The sequence below is a fragment of the Rhododendron vialii genome, chromosome 3a (assembly GCF_030253575.1).
Source record: "Rhododendron vialii isolate Sample 1 chromosome 3a, ASM3025357v1".
NCBI classification, from domain to species: domain Eukaryota; kingdom Viridiplantae; phylum Streptophyta; class Magnoliopsida; order Ericales; family Ericaceae; genus Rhododendron; species Rhododendron vialii.
In genome coordinates this window covers 23,279,360-23,304,413 of record NC_080559.1, presented here as the reverse complement: position 1 = coordinate 23,304,413, position 25,054 = coordinate 23,279,360, and the positions used below count along the sequence as shown (strand labels likewise).

The window sequence follows — 25,054 nt, the reverse complement described above, 5'->3', positions numbered from 1 at the left end:
TGATGTTTGTTTTTTGCTCATCCAATGTCCCATCCATATCGCCATTCTCCCTCTCCAGTTCCTTTCAACCTCCTCCTTCTTCTTCCAACCTTCTCTTTCTTTTCAGTATCTCCCTTGAGGCATACAAATATTCCTTCACTTCAGGTTATACCATTATAGCATGATTCCTTCCTAACCCATTACTACTTCAGCCTCAGTTAGAAATAACTGTATTGTTTTTAAACTGATAACAATCAAATTGCACGATCTCTGGCATCACAATACAACCAATTGAATAACCAATCAACTAGAACATTGCAGCTACACCTACACTACTCTAGTACAATCTACAGCGACCGCAGATAAGTAGTATCTATGGTTCTCAACGAGGAATATATAGGTCTTGTTTGGTAACCATTTCATTTCCTGTTTTCTGTTTTCATTTTCAAAATTTTTAAAATTTAGAACCGAAAGTTTGTTTGGTTATCTATTTTCATTTTTAAAAATTAAAATGAGTTTTCTAAATTTTTGAAAATTGAAAAAGTACCAAAAGTCTACTTTCACTTCTTCTAAAAATAAAAAACCGGCTGCCAAATCTTGAAGTCGTGTTCCGCTTCTGATATAACAGGCGACTTCTCCTTATCTCATCTGAGTCTTTCCCCAGATCCATCGATCTCTCTCGATCCCAAGCGGCTGAAAAGGTCTCTCTCTCTCTCTCTCTCTCTCTCTCTCTGTCTCTCTCTCTCTCTCTCTCTCTCTCTCTCTCTCTCTCTCTCTCTCTCTCTCTCTCTCTCTCTCAATATCGATCTCGATCTCGATCAATCGATCTTTGTCCAACACTCCTCGGATTTCGTCACTTGTTTGATCGCTTTTTTGATTCGTATTTCTAGATGTATTGCACATATATCTGTAACCATATGCGTACATGCGTAGAAGGATGGATATAGAGAGTTATATATATAGAACGCAGCTGAATCTGCTTTTGTTGTACTGTACCGCTGTCGTTGGTTGTGCCGTTCCTGTATTGAAATGTAAATAATCACCTGATTTCTCCAATGTTATGGTCTAGTTTGTTTGTAATCGTACTTTAGTGGCCTAATTCATTTTTGTCGGCTTCGAGTGAGATATTACTCTATTGCTTCGTGAAAATGTTTTTTGCCAAGTACTTTGCTTGTATTCAGGTTTGCAGAATTGATGTGGATTGGCCTAATTCATTTTTCCTTTGACTTATTCATGAGATTTCTTGAATCTATAGTTCTACTTCGCCCAAATAAATCTGAGATCTTATTTAGACCAATTGTGGGGTGATTTATAAATAGGAAATGGCTACCAAAGGCAATGTAAGTATCAAGATTGAGGATGATGATGATGTTGACGTGAGAGGTGTAGCCGATTCCCTGTGGTCGAAGAAAAATGAAGCGTTTTTTATTGACATTATGGAGGAGGAGGTGAAAACAATGGGTAGTAGAGATACTGGGACTTTTCAGATAAAAAGTTGGGCTAGGATGAGGAAGAGTCTTTCTGCTAGAGCTAAATATGAATACTCTGAACTTCAAATAAAAAACAAGTTCAACCAACTACGCACTATGCACACCAAATTTAAAAGCCTTTGTGACCAAAGTGGCGTTGGGTGGTGTGCGGAAAAAGGTACTGTTACTGCTGATGATAACCTCTGGGAGAAGCTATATAAGGTTAGAAGTGACCTATTCCCTTTTATTTTACTCATGCTTATCAATTAAGTCTGATACAGGCCACTTCGTTCTTCACTTAGGTTAATAAGAAGGCCAAGCATTTCAGGAAAAAAGGTTTCCCACACTATGCAGCGATGACCCGAATACTTGGAGATACCACTGCAACAGGATTCAATGCTCACCCATCAGTCCATTCCCCGTCTGGAACAGATAGTTCTGATCCCTCATTCCAACTTAAACAGGACAAAGACGATGGCGAAATAGAAGTAACGAATGTAGTGGTTAGTGGAAAAGGCAAAAAGGTTTTTGATATGAAGGCTTTGAAGACTACTGAGCCAAAGGAGAGTAGCAAGAGTAAGAAGAGGGACTCATTGTCTGCAAACCTCAGTGCATCTTTAAGTGCTCTTGTAGAAAGTAGCAAGAGGAAGGTGGATATCCTTGAAGCAAAGCATAATGCTAAGAGCACTAGTGTTAGTGTGACTTCTCAAGACCATGGTGAGCCACAAGGTTTGCTGGCTGAGTGCATACAAACTCTTAATGCCATGGAAGACCTAGATGGAGCATCGTATACGAAAGGGATGAAACTACTGAAGGATGACCCTTCATGGAGACCAATATTCCTTGGCATGTCAGAGCAAAGGAAGAAGGACTTCATTTCATATGTGTGAACTTTTGTTTATGGTTGGTTTGGTTTAGGACATGGTTATGTAGTTGGTTTGTAAGCTTTTGTGGATTGTAAGACTTATGTGGTTGGTTTGTTTTCTCTTCTTGTTGGACAACTATTTGGATATGGAACTTTTGTGGTTTATTTTCTTGTTGGACTACTGTTAATGGGCAATCTTTATGATGTCACTGGGCAATCTTCTTTTTCAGCAGTTTTTAGTACTTTGTTGGCCTTTTTGCAGTATACAATTCTATCCCTATATTTATCTCCCTTCTTTGTTTCAATTATGTTCTACACAAGATTATATGTGGCTAATGTAACATTTCATTGAAGGTAATGGAAGTATCTAATGCTCGAAAGGATGTCGTTGCTGACTCAGATGACATGGTCTTTGAAGAAGGCCAATCATCAGAGTCTGTCAACAATATATGCAAGTCTGTCGGCCATGTACATGACTATGAAAGCTCAAACACAATCTCTCTCAAGTTGGGGTTAGTTAATTTCTTGAAAGTTATGTCGTGTTTCTTTGAAGTTTGAAGCATCTTTTTTATCGCGTTGGAATAGAAAAAATAGTAATCCTCCCAATAGCAACTGCTCTAAATTTTTGGTCAGGATCTTCTGTAGTAGATGAACTGTTTACTAGGGTGGCAGAAATTGGTTGTTTTCATTTTGTTGATTAGTTCTTGGCTGTGTAGATTTTTTTTCGTTTCTTTTGCTTTGGTGACTCCTGGCGTTATGCCGTAGGGAGTTTGCTGAGATAGCTTTGTTGGCTGTGTACCTAATGATTTAAATTGCCTAATAAGAACTGAATTTGTTCCTTCGGTTAGCCAGGAATTATGACTTCTAAAAGATAGATGGAATAAGGCAAAGCTTTAATTATCTTGACACTTGACATTTAGCATATATTGCTACCAATTAATGGATGCTGTCATTGCATATACTGCTATAATTGGAGGCTTTGATCAACTGCTGCTGCTGCTATACTTGGAGTCTGTTTGGACTTTGCTCGTGCTTTATTTACTTTTCAATGGAGTTTGTTTTTTCACAGAATGGCTTTGGTAATTATTGGCTTTCATTCATTCTAAGATGAGTGTATGAACTGTTCTATGAATTCGTTTGAATGAGCTATTGTTCTATGCAATAATTCTTCTTTGGCTTGGAAAAATTTGCTTGGGGCAACCTTAATAGCAGCATGTATATCATATTTTTTGTAGCCAAATGGAGTCTAGCGATGATAGTGACAAGGAATTGGAGTCTGATTCAGATGACGAAACAATAATCACATTGGTTACCCTAGCACTACATGAACATCATCAGAAATACTATAATCGTATTCCATGTCGAACCTCTATATTAAGAGGACACGATTATGTATTAGAGGTTTTGAATGGTCATGATGCAAGGTGTGAAGAAGGTTTTCGAATGGAAACACATGTTTTTATTGCATTTTGTGAGGCGCTTAAAGTACACACTGGGTTAAAGCATTCAAGGTACTTAACAGTTCAAGAGCAAGTATGTATATTTTTGCTCGTAGTTGGACACAACAGTAGAAATCGCATAATCCAAGAGCGATTCCAGCATTCAGGGGAAACGATCTCTAAGTATTTTAAACGAGTATTAAAGGCTGTGTGTAAGCTTGGGAAGCTCATTATTCAACCCCCCCCCAATTTGATGAGGTCCCTCCAGAGATTATGCACAATCCAAAGTACTGGCCATATTCTTTTACTTTTTTAGGCTTATTTTTGGCATGTGGTCGATTAATTTGTCACCTACTTTATAGGTAAGTATTATGTGGTTGATTCGGGATATCAAAATATGCCTGGGTTTCTAACGCCATACAAGGGTGAGCGGTACCACTTGTCCTTGTTCCGTGGACGTAGACGATTACCTACGAAAGAAGAAGAATGGTTCAATTATCGTCACTCGTCCCTTCGCAACGTGATAGAGCGCTGCTTTGGCGCATTGAAGGCACGATTTCCTATCTTGAAACAAATGCCTAAAGGCTTTAGTGTGCGGACCCAAAAATATTTGCCAACCGCTTGTTGCACGGTCCACAACTTTATAAGGATGCATGACAAAAATGATGCAGTGTTCAAATTCTATAGCAAGGAAGATTTGATTGTTGAAAGTGAGCAAGGCCGTAGGAGCTCTTCTCAACAGATTAATGTCACCCCCGCTCAATTGCGAGAAATGGCTAGAGTTCGCAATACTATTGCCCGCCAAATCTTTAATAGCCAAAGGCTTTGATGCATTGGTAGTGAAGCATCCATTGCAGTAGTGGTAAGAGACTCCAAAGGCAGAATTGTCCATTGGCAGAATTGATAGCATTTTACAAGGATGTTTTTACAGCTCTTGTTTCTTTGTCAGAATTCATGTTTTTGTACTTTCCTTACTTGCTTTTATGAGACTATGAGAGTGATTGGAGTGGTTTGATTTTCAGTTTGACATTAGATTGGTTTGATTCAATTTGACGGTTAGATTGGTTTGATTCAATTTAAATTGTCCAATATCAGAATTGTTCTAACTTTCCCCTGTATCGTTTGGAAATTAGTGGAGAAATTACAAGAGAGACATTTTTAGGAAAAGTAAAAACTGGTTTTAGAAATTCTTTTTTTTTTTTTTTTAAAACAGGTTGACACAAACATATTTTCTGCTTTCACTTTTTTTTTAGGAAAAGTAGAAATTGATTTTAGGAAATAGAAAACAGAAAACAGAAAAGTGGCAGTGTTACCAAACATAGCCATAGCAATTAAGTTCATATAAAATTCGGCAAATAAGAATTAGCAAAGTTGGAACTTTAAGAGAAAGTGGTGCGATTAAGAATTACTTACTAAAGATGAATGTTCGGACAACAAACACAAGATCAGAACATGGAAGCAAAAACAAACTCAATTCTCATTCAAACTGGGACTCATCGAGTTCAATTTCAATCTTCTCGCCATCGTCGAAAGGGTCCTTCCTAGGCGGCGCAGGAGGAGCTGGAACCCTTTGTGGTCCTCTCCCCTTCTTCTTGTTCCGAGGTCTCGCCTATACATACAGAATTACATATACATAAACAGCACAACCATAGTCATGGAAGGAACTATTGCTCAGAACAGAAGCGCATCCATCAAAGTAGACTGAATCTGAAATTCATATCATACTCTCTTTATGAAAAGTTTTGGATAATTTTGTCCTCTTAACGAATCTGAAACTCAAGTAAAAACTCATTACAACCGCATGTGGTATCACTATGCAATAATAAAACCAAATTCAAATGTAACCACCACACTCAACAAAGGTGACAATTACCAAATCTGCATAGTGAAGTACACTATGCATACATGGTGACGGCCTGACGGGCACGGACACAAGGGGGTGCCGGGGTGCCCGGGCCCTTGCACAACTGTAAATATTACCACCAAGTATATACTGGTTTTTCAGGTCGGTCAAAAAAAATTATGCTAGTTTTTCAGGTTAATTTGAAGAGGTTCAATGAGATTGGCCCCTATGAGTCCCTTGAGTGAAAAAAAAAAATAAAAAAATTCCTACGTATGTGCAGAAAAATACCCATAAATTATGTCTTTGCCAGTGAATAATTCAATTTACAACTTACTAGCCATATCGCGTTTCATTGATGACGCCCTTTAGATTCTCTCTAAAGGTTAAATTCTAAAAATAATCCCACAAAAAACAAGAACACAACAAATCATTTTTTTTGCAAATTGTCCCACATAATACGTTCTCCTAGTTTTGGTCCTTCAAATCCTAGTTGTGAACAATATTGGTTCAAAAAAGCCCTAACGTTTTTCCCCAATTTGGAGAACCCACAAAGGGAAAAAAGTTTCAATGCAGTGGCTGTTTGAATGTGCAGTCACACCCCAGGTGAGAAAGGACAAATAACCATTGCATTGAAAGTTTTCTGGAAGGGAATTGAAGAACTCACGTTTCCAAAGGAGTGGTTGAATCGCTTCCCTCTGGCAGTCTTCTTGTCCCCTCTGCCACAGGTAACTGATTACAAAACAAAAATTTGAAGTCAGAATTGGAGAAAGCAAACCTACATATACGACGTGTACATATCTGTGCGTGCGTGTGTGTATACAGGTACAGATTTCGCGTACTTAGTAGCCGTGGCGCAGGAGAGGCGAGAGAGGAGGAGAGGGAGATGGAACGGGTTGGGAGTGAGACGGAGACGAGAGATTTGGATAGAGAGAAGGGAAGTGTGGAGGAGAGAGAGAGGGATTTGGAGGCCATTGGTGGTGCTCCGACTAACAGTGAGGCCATAGAGAGGAAAGAACAGAGAAGAAGAAGAAGAAGAAGAAGATAAGACCAGACCCACTCCACAAGGATAAAATTCGCGGCCGGTTCATTTTGAGGTGGGTATTAAAGCGTTCTCAAAACGCAGCGTTTGGAGCTACCAAAAACCATTAGACTCCGTTCAGTTCGGTTATCGGAAACGTGAGAAATTGGTTCTCAAGAAAAGGAGTGAAGTGATGTTAAAGTAAAGTAAACTGAAATTTATTTTACTGTATGTGTTCTTTTGACAAAAAATCTTGTAGAAAAACAAGAATTCATTCATATTTGCAAGATCTATTTTGTAGGAAAATATTTTTTGGGAAGTTGAAATTGTAGGTCCTACAATTTTCCTGGTAACTAAATCGACAAAAAATTATAAGAAAGTTAATTTTCCTGTGCTTTGCTATCATTTCCGTGCAACTGAACGGGCCTTAGGAAATTGTTTGGAAAATGATTTCCGCACTCTGTTTTTATCTATTGGCACTGTCTCTTTTTGTGTCTTCTATTTAAGTGAAATTACTAAATTACCATCATCTCTTTGGTTGCTTTTTTCATACGAAAAGCAATTTGATATTTTTACATGAATAAAGACAAAAATAGGAGTAGTGCCGATGAATAAAAACGGAGTGTAAAAATTAATTGGATAAGGCGCTTCTGGTGAGTGCATTACCGATGGCAGTGTGCGCTATTGTCTTTACGGAAACATTGCCTTTTGGAATTCTCAAGGGAATCCCTTTCAAGAAAGAGGCAAACATCTATCCAGTAAATTTCAAGAATCAATAAACTTCCAAAAATCGCAAGTCTACAGAGTTTCTCATTTCACAATTTGTTTTCCCCGAAGAGACCTAAATGTGTTATACTTAAGCTGTGATCTTGTGAAAATAAGAACTAAGAATTTGTTTACCAATCTCATAAAGCCTCCCCTTTTACACTGGAGAAATTCCCCCGACTATACAACACAGATAACTACTTGACAGCCTCAAAATAGAAGTTGCCTAGCTAAAAATTTCGGGGCAACAAAATGCGCCTATCTTCTGTCAACAAATGCTGACTCAGCCAAGTCAATGGCACGAGCAAGACCAGCAGCTTTGTACTCACACTCTCTTTGCTCATCATCCGGATCGCTGTCTGCTACGATTCCTGCACCCGTCTGAAGGTAGGCGACCCATTCTCGACGTTTGTCTGAGTCCTTGTAAGAGTACATGGTGTCGTATCGGGTCCCAGTCGGGAATATAATGGTCCTGAGAGCTAAAGCAATGTCCATGTCGCCGGTGAAGGAAATACCTCCAAATCCACCACCATAAGGCCCTCGTCTTGTTACTTCTAGTTCATCGATCAACTCCATCGCCTTCACCTGTGCGATGTCACAGCAGATGATCAATACATTGTTGGAAAAGCATATTTTCAGCGAAAAAAAGAGCAAGAATAAGGGGGAAAAGAAAGAAAAAAAGTGGGTAAAGTGAAGTGAGGAAGATGTTAGAGTCCTTAGAAAGACTCTCCCAAGCAGAGCACGATATGGCCAAAAGCACCATTTTGATGTCAAAGCTGAAGGCAAGAATCTCTCTCCCCCTTCTGATGCAAAACAGGCCACTAGTGAAGAAAGATGGAGCCCAAAAAATTTGACATGTTCCAAATAGCTAATCTCATACGACCCTTAACAAAGGGTACACTCCACCCATATGAAACCTTCATTTCTTTCCAACACTAGACATGCTCCCTCAATCCGATTTTATACGTATTAGTCCATAACTCCATATACAAAGTTTACGGAGAAATTTTTCAAGATTAATTTACAGAAATTTCTGGCTTCTTTAATAGCCCATTTGGAAATTAAGATTGCGTTTAAACATTGAAGAGTAATATCGAAAATTGATGGTCAAAGTTTCCATTTCCAACTAAGATAAATAACATGGGAACCAATAAAGTAAAGCAAGAAAAAAGGCACACAATAGAGAGATAATTTAACATTACTAGTTGATGTGAAAGGAGGTGTAGACATTCGTATGCCTTTCGTTTAAGTGGAGCTTGCGAGATCCACAACTCCGAAAAGTGGAAATGACAATGCAGAATACTTAAGTTAGATCAGGAAATAAAGTCGCCATTTTAGTTGGGCATGTTCTAGATTTGCTCAAGGAAATTTCATAACCAGTGAAGAGCCCAAAACAAGACAGACAGGATTGAGAAACTAAAGAGGAACTGAGTAATGAACAATGTATACAAATGAGTACCTTTGGTGCTCCACTAACTGTTCCAACAGGCAATGCAGCAGACAGGGCATCCCAACAAGTCAAATTATCCTTTAATTCCCCTGTAACCTGTGAAGGAAAATTCGAGATTGGTTTTGTAAATTAAAAGTTTCAGGTTGCTTTTAATAGACTTTCAGGCTTTCAGTTGTTTTATTTAGGGCATCTGGAAACTTCTAATTTTTGGTATGTCCATTAGTGCATCAGGAAACTTCTTGGAATGAAATAACAAACTGTTTTTCTCGCAGACACATAAAAAAATAAACTGAGAGGCACCGAAGAGGAGAGGACCATGTGACTTTGAATGTACAATTCTCAAATCAGAAACTCAAACCACATTTAAGCAAAAGGAAAAACTGACCGTGGAGCTGATATGCATCACATGTGAGTACCGTTCAACAGTCATGAGCTTTTCCACATTCACAGAACCGCCTTCAGATACCTATATCATCAATTTGAGTTAACTGAGAGTTGATATGCAAATTTAATGAGGAGACAACTGTAAAGTTTAGCAGAGAATTCACAAATACTGTACTACTGTAAAAGAACATGCTAAGTTTCCATCAGTGATATAAGTGATCAATCACACCAAGGAAGTCAAGTTTTATTACTAATCACCCCAAAAACAAGTGCCAAAGAAAGTATACAGGAAAAGAACCAAGTCAAAAGTTAAGGAAAAACCTTTCCAACGTCATTCCGTCCCAAATCAACCAGCATGATGTGTTCTGCACATTGCTTTTCATCATTCAGAAGCTGCGTTTCTAGCATCTCGTCTTCATCAGATGTCTTTCCCCTTCTACTCGTCCCAGCCAATGGTCGATTAACAATATTCTTCTACACATAAGAATGGATCAACAAGTATATTTCTCAATAAATATTTACAAGAATAGCAAGTAGCAACAATACACATTACAGATAAGAACTTCACAAGCATCTAGAAGTTCCTAATACTCAACACTAGCAATGCATGTTCGAACATTTTTGTAAGAATGTATGTGAAAGTAGTAAAAAGAAAATTGCAGAGTAATTTACCTTTTTTACACGGGTGAGAATTTCTGGGCTTGAAGCAACAAGAATACACCCTCTAGCCTGATAACAAGGAATATAATAAAACTTTGCTGCTAGAATGATGATAAAAGTAATATTGGGAATACATTAGATAGTTCCACAGAAGACCATACTTGCAAGTAAGTCATATATGGACTCGGATTCACAACTCTCAACGCTCTATAGACTTCAAAAGGGTCAGCAAATGTTCGCCGTTCAAAGCGCTGACTTAACACGATTTGGAAAATATCCCCTGCAAAAATATGCTCTTTTGCCTGCACTACTGTGCTCTTGTATTCTTCACTTGTCATGTTTGACTTCTTGAAACAAGCACCAGATTGAGCATTTATATCCACAGAACCAGGAGACAGCCTTGGGCTAGCAAAAGAGAATTTTAAAAAAACACACATATAAATGAAGATGAGTGACTTTGTGTATCCTCTTATTTTCATGTAAGAAAGAGTACAACAGTTACTCACGGATCAATATCTAGTACTCTGGATGCCAACTTCTCCAAGCGTTTCACTCCATCATCATAAGCCTTCTCAATGGAGGAGTATTGATCCAACCGAACCCAATGAATCACATATGCTTTCTGAGGACACAGAGAAAAGACAAAAGAAAAAATCTCTGCAGCCTCAATCAAGATGGAGCCAGGTCTTTTGGTTACTGGTTTCCTCAAAGACCTTACTTGCAGTTGATTTATGGTGCTAGAGTACCGATTTAGCATTCAACGGGTCCACAACATCCCTCTACTAAAATGTTGAAGAGATTATATAACTCAATGAAGTGAAGAATAGATGAAGCAATAACTATGTACGGTGTAGCTACGAAAATGAAATGGTATGAATTATAAAAGGTACTTCAGCTAGCAGAAAAAACATCTGCGTATATGGGAAAAATAAAAAAGTAGAGAAGGATAAACAAACATAGAAAACATAGGCATCTCGCATTTGCCTACATACTTCTATCTGAATACTCTCGACGTCAAAAGGCGCTCTGAGTAAGGGGAATGTACCTTTTATATGATCAAACACAATCTAGGAAGAATTTTCAGGGTGAAAGGTACCTTCTCTACATGATCAAACACAATCACGTCATCATAGAGACCTAGATGAATATCCACAAGATTCCTGTCATCTGTTGGTGCCCTTGGGAATGGCAGCTTCTTCTTCTCTATGTAACGAACTGTGTCATATGAGAAATAACCAACCCACCCACCTGTTCAAGAAGAAGATGTCTAAGTACCCCTTCCAACGTTCAACAAATGATATTTTCATGCGCATTAATAAGAGAAACATCGAGTAACATAGGGATAGCTTGAATTTACAAATATGAAAAGTCAACAGAACAAAACACCCGTCATACAGTAATACTGCTTGAGAGTCAGCTCAAGAAACCCTTTTCTAACAATTCAATTTTACCTAAACCACTTCATAATTATTTCCATAAGAAAAACAATGGAAATCTAAACAGTGTAAATGTGGACCTGTAGGTAAGCTATAATAATTTAACAGTCTTATATTACCACAAAATGCATCTGGAAGATCATCGACTAATTGCGGTCTCCAACTCTCAGAAATACTCCTTGGGATCGCCATTGGATCGTCAACTATTTTCTCAGTCACGCACCCTTTCTCGTGGTCCAAAATTGTAACCTTATTTTCTTTTGCAACAACTTCCATCGTCGGCTGCGCTCCAACCACACTATAACGACCCTAAACATTAAATTAAAGGCTAAACAACACGAGCAAAAACAAATGCACTTACTTCCAAAATAATAAATCTGCAAAAGCTCTTACAACACTTGAAGCACGGAAACCAGGCTCCACTGACTCAAATAGAAAGCTAGGAGCCTCTTGATCATCTTCCTTAATTAAGCATCTATACGCAAGCACCGGAGTTAAGTGATCAGAGAAGATGCATTTGTGAAGAGGGATTAAGTTCCCTTGTCTTGACGCCTCCAAAAACTTGGTCTCATCTGTCACTGAAGAAAACCAGATCAACCACAAATGGTTAGCTCTCTTCAGTTGAAAAGAGGATAACAGAAAACACAAGATAAAATTTTTGGGGTGAGGTGTCCTGAATTTAACCCTGACTTTGCAGGCGCCGCTAGGTTGATTTGTTATTACCGTTAGCTCACCACTTATCCCAAATGCTTAACCAAACTATATTGCCAAGGAACCCATCACTTCCTTCACATGGAGATATCAAACATCCATACAAAATGCAAAACACAACACAACACAGAGACCAAAACTCTGATGCCATGCTAAGTCACCAATTCTCCAAAATCTATTAGGAAATGGGTCCAACAACGTATATTAAGCTATCGAACAATTACCAGGTATTTTTCCTAACATATATAAGTGGTTTTGGGGCTCTAGAATTTCTTTGTTTGAGAGAGTTTAGCTTACTGAATTCTCCTATTTCATTCTAATATCTCTTGATCTTCCTCTTTACCCGGGTTTTCCAATCTTTAAGCCAAACTACATAGTCTGCATAAACCATGTTTGTCTTGTGTCATTCTGATAGTTTTTCATGTTCTCGTTTTCATATTTCGTCCTAACAAAATTCCAATTCTCTCTAAACCCCGAGGGGCTGGCCAAGTGATCTTTCGCCTGGGACTTGGGAATTTGCTCCTTTCTAAGGTCTCAGTTCGATTCTCCTTACTAGCAAATCTTGGGGCCACCTCAACCCCACATAAACGTGTGAAACAGCCGTGGGAGTAGCTGTAGGGATTAGTCCGAGGTGTACGCAAGCTGGCCCTGGACACCAACAGTTCCTAAAAAAATAAAAAGTTCTGATTCTTGACTCAACAATTAGGCTTCTAATGAGTAATTTTTCTTTTCAATGGAAAGGGAATTCAAGATTGAAACTCCAAACTCTTATTATCCTTTCCAGCATGTTTAGGGAAAGAGGTAAACCCCAAGCTCTTCAGGCACCTACAAATAGAAGCACATACGTAAACACAGATAGCGATAGAGTGTAAGAGACCTAGAGATGCACACTGGAGAGAACAGCATTGTGGAGCACGGATGCATCGAAGGGAGCCGGAACGTTTGCCGAAAATGCCCGTGACCGGCGTCGGAAACAGCCGGTGGCTCGACGGAACTAAAGTGTTAGACATCGCTAGGGCTCGCATATTCAGAGCATTCGGGGAGAGAGAGAGGCGACAGGAGCGTTTCACTGGGGCTGTCAACAGAGAGGATGCACTCCTCTGTCTCTGCGTTTTTTTTTAGTAGTACTTATTAAAGAAGAGGAGGGAGCTTTAAATGAGGCTATTTAAATCCATTTTAGTTGTTGCAGATGTAGACTAATAACTAGTAGCTGGTTTTCCAATTGATATGGGGTACTTTGTTTTCCTATTTCATTTGGTCACTACTTTGAATTTATTATTGTGACAAATTCATTAATAAATACCACAAATTGTTAGGAGTAGTTTTCCATAGAAATCAAAGAACAGTGTCCATTCTCGATTTATTGTGGCAGTCTAGCAAGTAAAATAATACAGTAATAAATAAATAGGCAGCCTGCTATTGGTAGGAAAAGTATGAATCTCATTAAAAGGTTAGATAGAAGGCAATCTAACCTGTAATAGAACTAGGGAAATGCCCACGTTGGAATGGAATATAGTCTCAATTTAAATAAATTATTCGTTCTATCAACTGCATTGCGTGGTAATTATAATCACCACAAAACGTCAGTTGCCATTTTGAGACTTATTTCTCTGTTTGATCATAAAATGCAACATTTATATATAGATACATTGCGTAAAAAGTGAGAATAAAGAGGTGTAGATTTATTAGAAGAATATTGTTTGTATCTTTTAAAAACGAAATGATCCGATGGCTACAAAGTTAACACCAAGTGATCTAGCAATTGTGGAGGTTGCTTTCATTTATATACCTAGGCTTTTTTTTTTTTTTTACAGATCGAAACCACTCTGTTTTATAATGTAGAAGACAGTATTGATATTGATTTATGGATCTACATATTTTCAAATAAAATGCTAACATTTTCTGGATAAAATCCACCAATTGCAATTTTTCCTACTAAACCCCCTTGAAATGACCCAATTATGATGAATTTTGCCCTATTTATCAAAAGACTCATTTCAATTCCACGAATCCATCAACGCCACCTCTCATCGCATATATAAACTAGGACTTTTGCGATTTAGAAAACTGTAAGAGCCACACCCCGCAATTGTCTCCCTATGACTAGACGAGAATATATTGGATGTTATTGATAGTGTCGATCTATGGTCCCACTCATCTTGATCTCAAGTAAGGAAATAACTAATGCGATAGGGAGGTTGAGTAGTAGCTAGGGGCGATAGCGGAGGCATGGTCCGTCATCTAAGAATGAGATCGAGTATGGTCTTTCCATTAATTCAATACTTTAAATGTGTGGGGTCCATAGATTAATAGACATATGCATAGGAAGAGGGATCTGGGGCGTGGCTCTCACAGTTTTTCTAAAATTTCACAAAAGTCCTAGTTTGTAAGCTCCCACATGCGATGAGAGGCGGTGGTCATGATGGATTCGTGGGATTGGGAAAATGAGTCTTGATAAATGGGGCAAAATTACCTACAGTACATAAAGTAGAGTGGAGATGTACGTATTACCCCTCTAATTTTATAAGTATATAATTGAAAGTGTATTGATCGAGCCATGGACCCTTCCTTATATTTTCCATGGAGATGAGATTGATTCCAAAGATCGATGATTATGTCAATCAATCAAATTTGAGATAACAAGAAGTTGAAACAGATCGAGAAACTAAAACATCACTTAATAAATTAAAATGACACAATGGATGACGTTTTTGGATGCATGACTTTTATTCTATTGTACGCACGCAATTTTCACATTGCATGCATGCATGCATGCATTATTGTTACTAGCTACTATCAAACAGATCAGATACGTACTTCGACTAACTTGTTTGTTTTCCCAGCTGTCCTGTCACAACACAAAGCAGCTGACTTTTTTGAACTAACTTGAGAAACCGGAATACTACATACAGTAGTAGTACTACTTGAGAAACATGACTAAAACGTGAACAGTTAAAAAAAAAAGACAAGCACTACTTAACGCATTTACATGATGCATGTACAATTCAACATGTAGTAGTGTAGGCAATGGGAAAGGGAGAGGGTTGAGCAAGAAATAGAGAGAATCTCTTCTTCATTTCCACAACTTTCTTCTTGTCAGTATATACAGTAGCATTATGTTTGAAAGGCACACTTGAAATATACTTAGTACAGTAATATTTGACAGCCCCATGTGGTTTAGACTGTGTGCAGATGCATCATTTATGATTCAAAAGTATACACATAACTGCATGTGATTTTTGAAAATATGAGAATAGACTCTCTGCCGTCATGTATTCCATCTATATTAACGGACACAACATTAAAAGACCGATATGCTCATCCTCTCCCTTGATTCTTCTTCTTCTTCCTTTTCCTTAAATCTAACCAATCCATTCCCTATACCAAAAATTGGATTTGAACCGTTGATATTGTAGAGTTTGACGACTACTACATCCTTGTCAAAATTCAAGACGATCAAAAAATGAAAACCTCATGGTCGAATCGAACTTTGCCCACGTGCATGGGAGTACAAAGAAGGCACCAACTGCACTCTACTCTACTTGCATAGAAGGAATTCTAAAATTGGCTCCCAAACACACAAAATGAAAAACTTTACAATGCAAAAATGGGGTACTGGCAAAAGTTACAGGACCGTGAGTATTTCCAAATCCAATAATCACAAAAAAAGCATACTTTATTACACCAGAAAACTGAAAACGAACGGGGATGGGTCCATTAAAAGGGATTGTTGCATGAGTGCCTCCTTTAGAATGCAAAGTCAGCAGAGAAAGAGAACCAACAGAAATAAGAATCACAAGAGCAACACATGGTGGGTGGGGGTGCATTAAGAGGAAAGACCATGTATGGAGGCCCATATATATGGATGGAGTTAATGGATTTAGGTGTGAGTGTTCGCAATCACCAAGCTCTCTTTACATACAAGAACGTTGCCCAACTGTCGGAGTTTTGAAATGAGAGTCTCAACAAGCATAAAATTGGGGCACCGGGACTCTTGCATTTCACTAGGAGGTCATGAGTTCAAATCTCCTCACTTGCGTGTAGGTGTTCTTCCCTTAATTAGAGGGGGTTTTCCTTTGTTTCTTCTCTATGATGGACTTATTTCTTGTATTAGTTAAGTTGTTGTTCTTAGTTATCTCGTGGACTCTACAATTGATTTGGTATCCTGGGTTTGTTCTTTGTAATTCATACATGATATAACACGATCATCCTTATCGATTGAGGAAAAAAAGAGAGCATAAAATAACCCTTAGATCAAGAATCAACTTGACAGTTGATTAAAGCCAAGAGCTATATGAAAACACAACTAATTACTACTTAGTTACTAATCTTATCTGGGTCTATTGGGTTTGGGCCTATGGTAAAGCGCTCATTGACTTAATGCAATGTGACCTATACTAACAGTAATATCTAACCAGTGTTAGGTTTGCTTAATACTTGCTTTTGGACACAATTATGCAGCATATTTACACAATTCAACCATCTCTCACTGAAGGGCTCAGATCACTCAGCCATAAAGAGTATGAAAAGATAGTCGGACAATTTGATGTTGCCTTATGGATTTGGAGCATGTTCCGACCCTTAATAACTACGTGATTGTGTGGCATCTATGCACTTGGTATGCAGTGCACAAATGCGCAGCTACCAAGAGTTCTTGGGACATGCCATTCGAGCTTATGGCATCCCATGATTTACAAATGTGCAGCATTACCAATTAATCATTAAACTCTGATATGGGGTTTGTTTTTTTCTGGTCGGACGCTGCTATAGATTAAGTATTGTGAAAATTGGAGGACAATTCCAACTTAGCCAACTGATAAGAACATCAAAGTTCTGAAAAACTGAAAAAGCGAAGCAGAAACTAATCCAAATCTCAGTTGTAAGACCGAGTTAAAGGTATTAAAAAGACGATAGGTAACGTATAAATAACCAAAAAGTATGCCCAGTTAGAACCCATGCATGAGTGTCTAAGAAGGGTAGATTGGGTTACAAAACATCCTTCCTCAAAACAAAAAAACAAACAAACAACCTACAAGTTAGTGATCAATAGATAATGTGTGTGTGTGTGTGTGTTTTTTTTTTTTTTTTTGATAAGGTCAATAGATAATGTTTTGATATCAATTCCATTACGAGTTGATAAAAAAAAAAAATTACATTACGAGAGATGCTACATCCACTAAATCCATCCACTACATTTTTTGTGGGGCTCACCCCAAGTCCCACAAAAATACAAAAAAAAATGTCCATAAATTTTAAATAATATTTTATAGGACCCTGTAAAAAATCAGCTCTAACGGATGTCGGTAAGTATTATTTCTAGATTTATAGAGCCAAAACTGATCAACTGCACAGTTTCACCCCTACGAATCCAAAAATAGTACTTACCGATACACTTGTTGGAGCTAATTTCTTACATGACCCCATAAATATTATTTTAAAATTTATGAACATTTTTTTATATTTTTATGGAACCCAGAGTGGGACCCACACAAAATGAAGTGGATGGTATAATGGATGGATATAGTTTATACCTAGACTTATTGTAATATCATCAAGAGAAATCCCATCCCAACTACCACCCACCCAGTGTGACCCCCAACAGCTATGACATGTTTTCTCTAGTCCTAATTGAATGTTGATCCCGTCAAGCAGCAAAACAAGAAATATTATCACCCAAAATAGCTGTCGCATTTAATTCGTGATGTGTTTTGCCTACCTAGTAGGTCAAGCAAAACGGACAAGGTATTATCTATTTCGAAAGTCTTCTTTTTGTTTCCTCCCAATGACCCCATTTTCCCAAGTGCCCAAGTGATACCTAAAGGTAAATGAACCCAATTAAACTTGACATTGTTCCTTGGGGAAGGCTCGATCTGAAAGCACTTCCCTGTGTTATTTACAGAATGCAATTGCGATCATACACAACTTCGCATCGATGATGTTCGTGAATTACTTGCCTAAAACTACGCTTGGTGAATAAAAATGCAAGGGGAAATTAAAAGTACAGTTTATTGATAATGTGCTGTAATACGAACTAAATATACAGAACGAAGAGCCTACTTTCAGGATTTTTACACTCGCTATAAAACAATGATACAGAATCTCATATAATAAGCCAATACGTAAGAATCCTCGAGTGGAACCCAATCACTAGAGACTGTCAGCTATCTACAGTACAATTTTATGTGCGGTACATGATACTAGAAACTTACAATGGCGTCACTTGAAAAGGGGAATGGGTAAGGTAAGTACACCAGGAGTCCAAATAGCAAAACTGAAACTCCAAGGGCAATATAACTGTTGTCTGGGTCGGTGATTTCTTCGGACAGTGGGGCTATTGGCCCTCTTTGCAAGAAGAATATTAGTACTACAAAGTAAAAAGCGACATCGTTAATCAAAGAGGATAGTCCGAGCAGTACGATAGAGACAGCTGTCAAGCGCGATGAAGCCTGCCATATAAAAAACCTGATCAAACCAAGAGTCCTTTGATGAGGTTATATGGTTGGGTTTGCTTTGGTGTACCCATTCTTGTGTGTGTGCGCGCGCGCGCATGCATGCACGTGTATATTTGCATAGGTGTTATTAGATAAGGTAAGAAGACTCATACTTGAGTCTCTTTATTCAAAGAATGGAACTTTAGCTGCTTGGGTGTCCCCTACGAGAAATAGTCCTTCAATAAGCGATGGTGATTTTATTTTAAAGAAGGCTAATCAACATCTAATATTTGATGGATGTGGTCACGTGAAGTGCAATGAGAATCCCTCTAGAATATGATTGAACTTTCCTTTTAGACGTAAATGAAATGTAGATGGCATACCTTTCTTCCCCAAATAGCGAAAGATATTCTTCCACCGTCAAGCTCTCCTGCAGGAATGCTGTTGATGGCATTGATGAGAAGTCCGGCCCATGCCCATATCACAAGTGGGTTGATGGATAATGGAGTTCCTTCCTTGAGAACATCTCCCAGAAGAAGCTTTGCTAAACACATAAAAGATATGCAACAGAGGCATAGGGGATGAAATTTCAATTTATGAATTACGATAATTCCAACAAGATAACTACTTTCTGAAACATATATGGACATTCCTACAGCTTCAGACAACTGCAAACACATGCCTATGACATCCCATAAATATTTCAAAGAAAAATAGGCGTGAAACAAATTGCTTACCTATACTGCCAACAAGAAGAGACTCGTGAAACACAGAAGCATCAACGACAACACCTAGACCATCACTGGGTGGCAAGAAGAATCCCAGAAGCAAAAGAACAAGACCCAAGGAGAAGCCTGCTAATGGTCCTGCTGCTGCAACCTTCAGAAGATCCTCACGCTTGGGTACAATATTTAAAACCCTTGTGATAGCACCAAAACAGCCTATCTGCCACCCAAATTGGTCATTAGATACTACGTATGCATTTTCATGGGACACAAAATAGACAAGTGAACATGTTGGGAGCCTGTGAGTTAAAAGAAACCACTGCAATTGTCATTTCAAGAAAGGACTAAGGAGAAAGAAGATGATTCAGAATTAAGGAATTTATCCTTTGAAGGCACTATCTGCACAAGCTTTTTTATAGAGGTAATTGTCTGAAAGTATTGTGGCATGCATTGATCAATTTTTTAAGCTGCAACGATTTCCTACAGGAGAATAGTATATCTCACCTGCCAACTTGGTACAAAAAATGGCACCCCAAGCTTAACTCCAGCGTCTTTTGCAACTAAAATTTGGCCGATTTCATGTACACTCAAAATAAGAGCAATTACAAGGGCTCCAGGCAAGCCATCCTTCAATAAGTCGAGATTGTTAAAAGTTGACCTGTGACATGACATGACAAACATTAACTGTAAGTAATAGCCATTAGCCATGCGAGGGAAAGTATCAAAATGGAAACTGTGATGTCACGGAAGTAACTGTAAGATGACAATATACAGCAAAAAGATACAGGAAATAGTGATTGTTACTTGTATGTAAAACAGAAACTTGTAAAGATTATGATTTGCTCCTTTCTCTCTCTCCAAACAAGCTTTCTGTAGAATCTCTCCCAATGAAAACGGAAAAAAAAAAAAAAAAAGTTGATGTGTACATGCTTAAGTGACGAATATAGAAGTAAACGAAACATGAGGGAAAATAACAAAACAATAACACGGATACTCAAATACAAGACAGTAGAAGCACCAGATGCACCTTATCAGAACATGTTATTGCTGTATCCAAATAGTCTCTCAAAGCACACTCATCTACAATCAAATATTTCCTTTATCCTCTACGCAGCGTATGATTCCGAGAGAATAAAATTATATGTTTGCAAAAATGATAGGGAGAACAGGATTAGGCAACGAGTAAGAGTAACATACAGTACGTTTGATTGCAGTGCAGGCACATTCCGCAGAAGTAAGGTGAAGACTGTAACTAATCCAAAAGCTCCGGCAGCAAACCATTCCGGGACTGCTGTAGAAATTAAACTACAGGTGTTATAGTTTTCGTCTATCTGTGCTACAGATTATCAATGAGAATGAAATTATTCACCACAGAATATAATCAGTCTAGTGGCTGATAACTACCAGCTGTTTCTGGTTGCAAGGTCCTTCTTGGAACCACAACGGCTATGGGTTTGTCATCCTCTGGATTGATTAAAAGGAAAAGCTTATATAGATCCCCAAACTTGTCCTGTGGAGAACATATTCATCTATCTAAAGTAAGCAAAGCAAGGTGACGGATTTTCAAACATTGTCTCAAGAAAAACACAGGTAAACCTACTTCCAGCCTCTTTGTTATCTTTTCATAACTTCTAGCAGCCTGTCCTCGAAGGTTTCCCTTAAACAACAACCCTCCCTACCAAAGTACATAAAGATGCGTGTAAGAATGAGGCCCTAGTTCTACAAATGTTAAGCTGTAAAAGAAAGATGTCCAGATGACAATAAAGCATCAGAATTTGTAAATAGAAGGAAACTGAATATTCATTTCCCTCTATTCCTCAGCATTACAAAGAAAGAATCCATCCCATACCAACATTTATGAGTTGTTACAGGAAGGTTGCATTATTTAATTGATAAGCAGTTGATATTGATCAACTTTTGGATAAACAGAAAATCCATCCATAACTACACAGTCTACACCCATTTTTGTACATTCTTTCAACTTCATCTATAACTAAATCACTTATTTTAGTTTTTTTCCCACTTGAAGATTATATAGACCAAGCTGTTCCTGCTGCAAACTCACCTCATATGGCTCCTGACTTGTCACGAAAAAGGTGTCAAAGCCGAATACTTGGTCTCTAAAAATGTCTATTGTTTCCTTTGGTATCCTCATTGATTCGTCGAATTGTTGTGGCTGCAGAAAAGGTTTGAAGAGATGTCAGAGAGAAAGCATATAGTAAAACCAATAAAAGAAAAGAAGGGAAAGGAAAAGGAAAGACCAGGGAAAAGGATAACTTAGTAGTCAGACGAATAAAGATGTATAAAAACGCGATTATGTTACAATAAAGTTGTGACCATAATCACCTTCACACCTGGAAGAGGTGATCCGCTTGCAACTTCTACATTATCTCCATCCTGTTTCAACAGAGTAGGTACAAAATGTAAGACCAAAATAACAAAGTCGTGTTGGTTTCTGAAAACCACCCTTTTTCAGTTCCTTTGTTCCCAAAAGAGAGGTTCTCCTGGACAGAAAACCCAATTCACTTCTTAAATATAGGATTTCTCACAATGAACTTTCAGACCTCTGAGCTACTCATCAACGATTGAGAGTAACTTGACATCTCCAATCCCACAGGGAAGTTTTGACACTTAAAACTTTACCACCAGTTGACCTGACACGGATATACAGTATACAAATTCAAAGTGGAGTATGATCAAACATTCATTTTAGAGAAAGTAATTAACAGGGTGTAATCTGACAGCCTATGGATAGAAGAACCCCGTAAATGATGCAGCTGTAATTTAGCAACTGAAATACCAGAAGATACCTCAACTCCACCTTGAGCCTTAACTTCTGCACCATTATCAGTCATTGTGTTGTTTGAATCAAGCAGCTCTGCCCCAATTTGGTCTTTAGTCTATAAGAGAATCATCCCCATGCAGACATCCAATTAAATAAACAAACATTTCAAATGGACCATGTTGTGTGAATGGTACTGTTATGTTAGTCACATAAAGAACCAGCAACAAATATGCTTTACGTGTTAACATCAATTGCATTCATTTGGTTTTATAAAATATGCAACAGTCATTTGAAGTTTTCCTAATTAACAAAACAACAGTGCAGATTTCAAAATGGCTTGAGTTGACTAAGATCCTAATTACATAGTTCCAAAGTTTCACAACTGAAAGAAGTAGTTAAAAATGGCATATAGATTTATTGTTTCTCTTCTAGTAAATATTGTTTTGCTTTCAATAACTTCTCTGTAAGAAATTATCTTCCACCGAAAGCCAACCTCCTCTCTCTCTCTCTCTCTCTCTCTCTCTCTCTCTCTCTCTCTCTCTCTCAAGAGTTATGGAACAAACCAGGTTACCTGATCAATCACAGGTGTAACCGGCTCAGCCAAAGCTTTTGTTTCCTCATCTTCATGTGCTCCCTTTTCCTATAAAATCTTGGCATTACATTCAAACCAACCAAATCTAGATTTTACCCAATCACGTCCCTGTGTATCTACTTGCACACGTAAACATAGATAACTCTATCAGAACACATTTACGTACACACAACATGATCAGAAATCCAAAAAATCAATGGTCATCGCTACTATTCAGTACCTCGTCATTATTGCGTTCCGGTTCGGTGTCTGTATCAGCCACTCTGCAAAACACGTCTCGCTTTCCATGGAACTCTAACCTAACTCGATAATTCGACAACGAGAACAAGAAAAGGAAAAATATGAAGAATGCTATGTAAAAAACCTTGGTCGCAGAGTAAAGTAAAATTACCTTTTGTTCGGCCTCAAATTGCTCCATTTTCGGCCAGAGGTGACGACTGGAGAAGGAACGAATGGAAAGAAGCGAAGGTCACAGCAAGAGGTGCTACCAAAGTGTGAGTGCGAGGATAACGGAATGAAGTTCCCGCGAAAACTCGCTGGTAAATTCATTGGTTTGGCCTACGATACGAACGTAATTCCGAGCTTTTAAGACATCGATCGAATGTTTGCAATCAGAGGTCTGAAACCTTATCCTTGGAACGACGACGACGATGACGACGAACGAAACATCTCCACTAGAATTATCGGTGTAAGATTACCCGCCTAATGTTCTCTCCCTGTCAGTCATATTATCGAAAGGCGTACCTACGGATATAGTAGCAAATAAAAATCGAACACGTGTACAGTGCTTTACCTTCTTGGATCTGTTGGGTTTCTTCGATTGGGCTTGAGAAGCAATGGGCTTACCTTCTTGTTAGGAGGAGTAGTTTCTTGTACCTCTGGATTTTCTATCTCATTTTACTCACAGCTCGACTACTTTCTTAAACATTAATTTAGTGGAATGCCCGATTAAAACCGAAAGAAAGTCTCGTATGGATTTCAAAGCATGTTTGAACTTAGAATGTGTTTCCAAACAAAAAAACAATGGAACGCAAGAGTAGGTTTGGCACTACGGAATTCACCCTTTGGAGTAAAAATCTAAGCCATTTTAATTCCAAATCAAAGACACTCCCTGAGGCCAAATGCCAGGCTGAAGTGACCAATGGTTCAAATATGTTAATCTCTGGTTGCTCTTTAGGCTATTCCAAAGCTTATGCCCTTTAATTACTTAATACAAGCTAGTGGTTTGCAAGTAAGGAGTGCGATCTAGGCTCATTTGAATACAAATTCATAATTTCTTTTTTTATTCAAGGTCCATCAGAATAATTAATCGATATTTTTACATCATGATTGATTCAGCTAACAAACAAGTCAAAAGTTCCGTAACATTTACACGTGTAGTCATTAGATTAGTGTCATCATACTAAGAAGTTGTTGTAGATATTGGTCTCAGTTTGTAGATAGCAATTTTATGTTAATGCACAACCTAGATCCATTACAAAACTTGTCCATAAACTTTGAGTGTTGCGAAGGACAGAGATCCATTAGATGGATTGGGGAAACATCTAGAAAAGAATCTAAATCTTCTAAGGATAGGTTCATCATTGTCAATAAAAAGATCTGCAACCAAATTCCATCTTTCAAACCTCATCGTTCTACCTAACCTAAAACAAATGGAAAAACCAATGTTATTTTCGACTTCCAAAATCGTAAAGAACCAAATAATAAAGCAAGATAAAAGAATAACTTCAACCTCGCAAACTTAATACCGTCCCATATTTCCAAAGTAACAAATAAACCTCACGACGGGAAAAACATGGCTTTAACTGTTTAGACTCAGAGAATCAAGACTAAGAGATACATAAAATTTAGTTTAACTGAGCTTTCCAATTACTAGACTATTACACCACCAGAAAGTTGGTTCCAAAATTAGGAGGACATGACGAAAGAAAGAAAAGAAAAGAAAAAAACTGACATAAGTTGGTCCCTCTTTTGAGCAGGCGGTGTGCCACTCAGTGGCTTAGACCGGTAAAGACTACACTGAGCTGTGAAAATGCTTGTTGTAGGCAGCAAAGAGGGTGGGAACTTTAGCATTTCATTCTCTACTAAGCAGATCGAGTTCAATAATGAGGAAAGCCAGAACCCCAATTTGAATCAATTTCATTAAACGCAAGCAAAGGAATCATTCTGATTATTCTCAGGCACCGGGATTTTCTTAGTCCTGGTATTAACCTTGTTGGGTTGGAATATACTTGTTGAATTGGAGTGCATTCACCATTTAGCTTTCTCGTAAGGGCACATAGATACATCATCGTTTCAAAGAAGAAAGACGTGGTATCCATCTAAGGAACTTGTATGAGCCTGAAATGATGTGAAAATTAAGTCCTCAGCGAGTGGTAAAGAAATCTCCTCATACTTACATGGTAACAGCAAAAGCTGTCACTCCAATTAATTGAAGCTTCTATCTAACCATAGTTTCGCGCTGTAAGAATCTACAGTATCAATAGGATTGACAGTGGGAAA

At 38.1% G+C, this 25,054-nt stretch overlaps 5 protein-coding genes across 9 annotated transcripts; 2 read left to right on the top strand and 3 right to left on the bottom strand.

The window, feature by feature from the left end:
• Positions 1 to 1,204: 1,204 nt before the first annotated feature.
• On the top strand, positions 1,205 to 2,482 carry LOC131320529 (uncharacterized). The gene is made up of 2 exons (XM_058351254.1): positions 1,205 to 1,670; positions 1,751 to 2,482. The coding sequence occupies exons 1-2, from the start codon at positions 1,302 to 1,304 to the stop codon at positions 2,336 to 2,338; spliced, it is 957 nt and encodes a 318-aa protein (XP_058207237.1). The 5' UTR covers positions 1,205 to 1,301; the 3' UTR covers positions 2,339 to 2,482.
• A 137-nt stretch (positions 2,483 to 2,619) lies between these two features.
• On the top strand, positions 2,620 to 4,044 carry LOC131320530 (uncharacterized). The gene is made up of 3 exons (XM_058351255.1): positions 2,620 to 2,825; positions 3,549 to 3,714; positions 3,749 to 4,044. The coding sequence occupies exons 1-3, from the start codon at positions 2,671 to 2,673 to the stop codon at positions 3,812 to 3,814; spliced, it is 387 nt and encodes a 128-aa protein (XP_058207238.1). The 5' UTR covers positions 2,620 to 2,670; the 3' UTR covers positions 3,815 to 4,044.
• A 1,086-nt stretch (positions 4,045 to 5,130) lies between these two features.
• LOC131320531 (small ribosomal subunit protein bTHXc) lies at positions 5,131 to 6,749 on the bottom strand. The gene is made up of 3 exons (XM_058351256.1): positions 6,435 to 6,749; positions 6,260 to 6,324; positions 5,131 to 5,361 (listed from the first exon to the last, which is right to left on the bottom strand). Exons 1-3 carry the CDS (start codon positions 6,595 to 6,597, stop codon positions 5,230 to 5,232), a joined length of 360 nt encoding a protein of 119 aa, XP_058207239.1. The 5' UTR covers positions 6,598 to 6,749; the 3' UTR covers positions 5,131 to 5,229.
• Positions 6,750 to 7,365: 616 nt separating this feature from the next.
• On the bottom strand, positions 7,366 to 13,131 carry LOC131320528 (anthranilate synthase alpha subunit 1, chloroplastic-like). 2 transcript variants are annotated; one of them, XM_058351252.1, is made up of 11 exons: positions 12,897 to 13,131; positions 11,702 to 11,886; positions 11,428 to 11,617; positions 10,969 to 11,120; positions 10,379 to 10,494; positions 10,034 to 10,277; positions 9,885 to 9,941; positions 9,534 to 9,686; positions 9,214 to 9,294; positions 8,838 to 8,924; positions 7,366 to 7,963 (listed from the first exon to the last, which is right to left on the bottom strand). In XM_058351252.1, the coding sequence occupies exons 1-11, from the start codon at positions 13,042 to 13,044 to the stop codon at positions 7,637 to 7,639; spliced, it is 1,740 nt and encodes a 579-aa protein (XP_058207235.1). In that variant the 5' UTR covers positions 13,045 to 13,131; the 3' UTR covers positions 7,366 to 7,636. The 2 variants fall into 2 exon arrangements, with proteins under 2 accessions (XP_058207235.1, XP_058207236.1); XM_058351253.1 differs by having other exon boundaries at positions 9,534 to 9,683.
• A 4,878-nt stretch (positions 13,132 to 18,009) lies between these two features.
• LOC131320527 (probable zinc metalloprotease EGY2, chloroplastic) lies at positions 18,010 to 23,274 on the bottom strand. 4 transcript variants are annotated; one of them, XM_058351247.1, is made up of 13 exons: positions 22,944 to 23,274; positions 22,773 to 22,851; positions 22,532 to 22,600; positions 21,986 to 22,075; positions 21,522 to 21,572; positions 21,241 to 21,351; positions 20,776 to 20,850; positions 20,580 to 20,685; positions 20,373 to 20,466; positions 19,680 to 19,833; positions 19,188 to 19,395; positions 18,834 to 18,994; positions 18,010 to 18,465 (listed from the first exon to the last, which is right to left on the bottom strand). In XM_058351247.1, the coding sequence occupies exons 1-13, from the start codon at positions 23,099 to 23,101 to the stop codon at positions 18,217 to 18,219; spliced, it is 1,605 nt and encodes a 534-aa protein (XP_058207230.1). In that variant the 5' UTR covers positions 23,102 to 23,274; the 3' UTR covers positions 18,010 to 18,216. The 4 variants fall into 4 exon arrangements, with proteins under 4 accessions (XP_058207230.1, XP_058207231.1, XP_058207232.1 ...); XM_058351248.1 differs by having other exon boundaries at positions 21,241 to 21,348; positions 22,944 to 23,251; XM_058351249.1 differs by lacking the exon at positions 21,986 to 22,075 and having other exon boundaries at positions 22,944 to 23,251.
• Between the last annotated feature and the right edge of the window lie 1,780 nt (positions 23,275 to 25,054).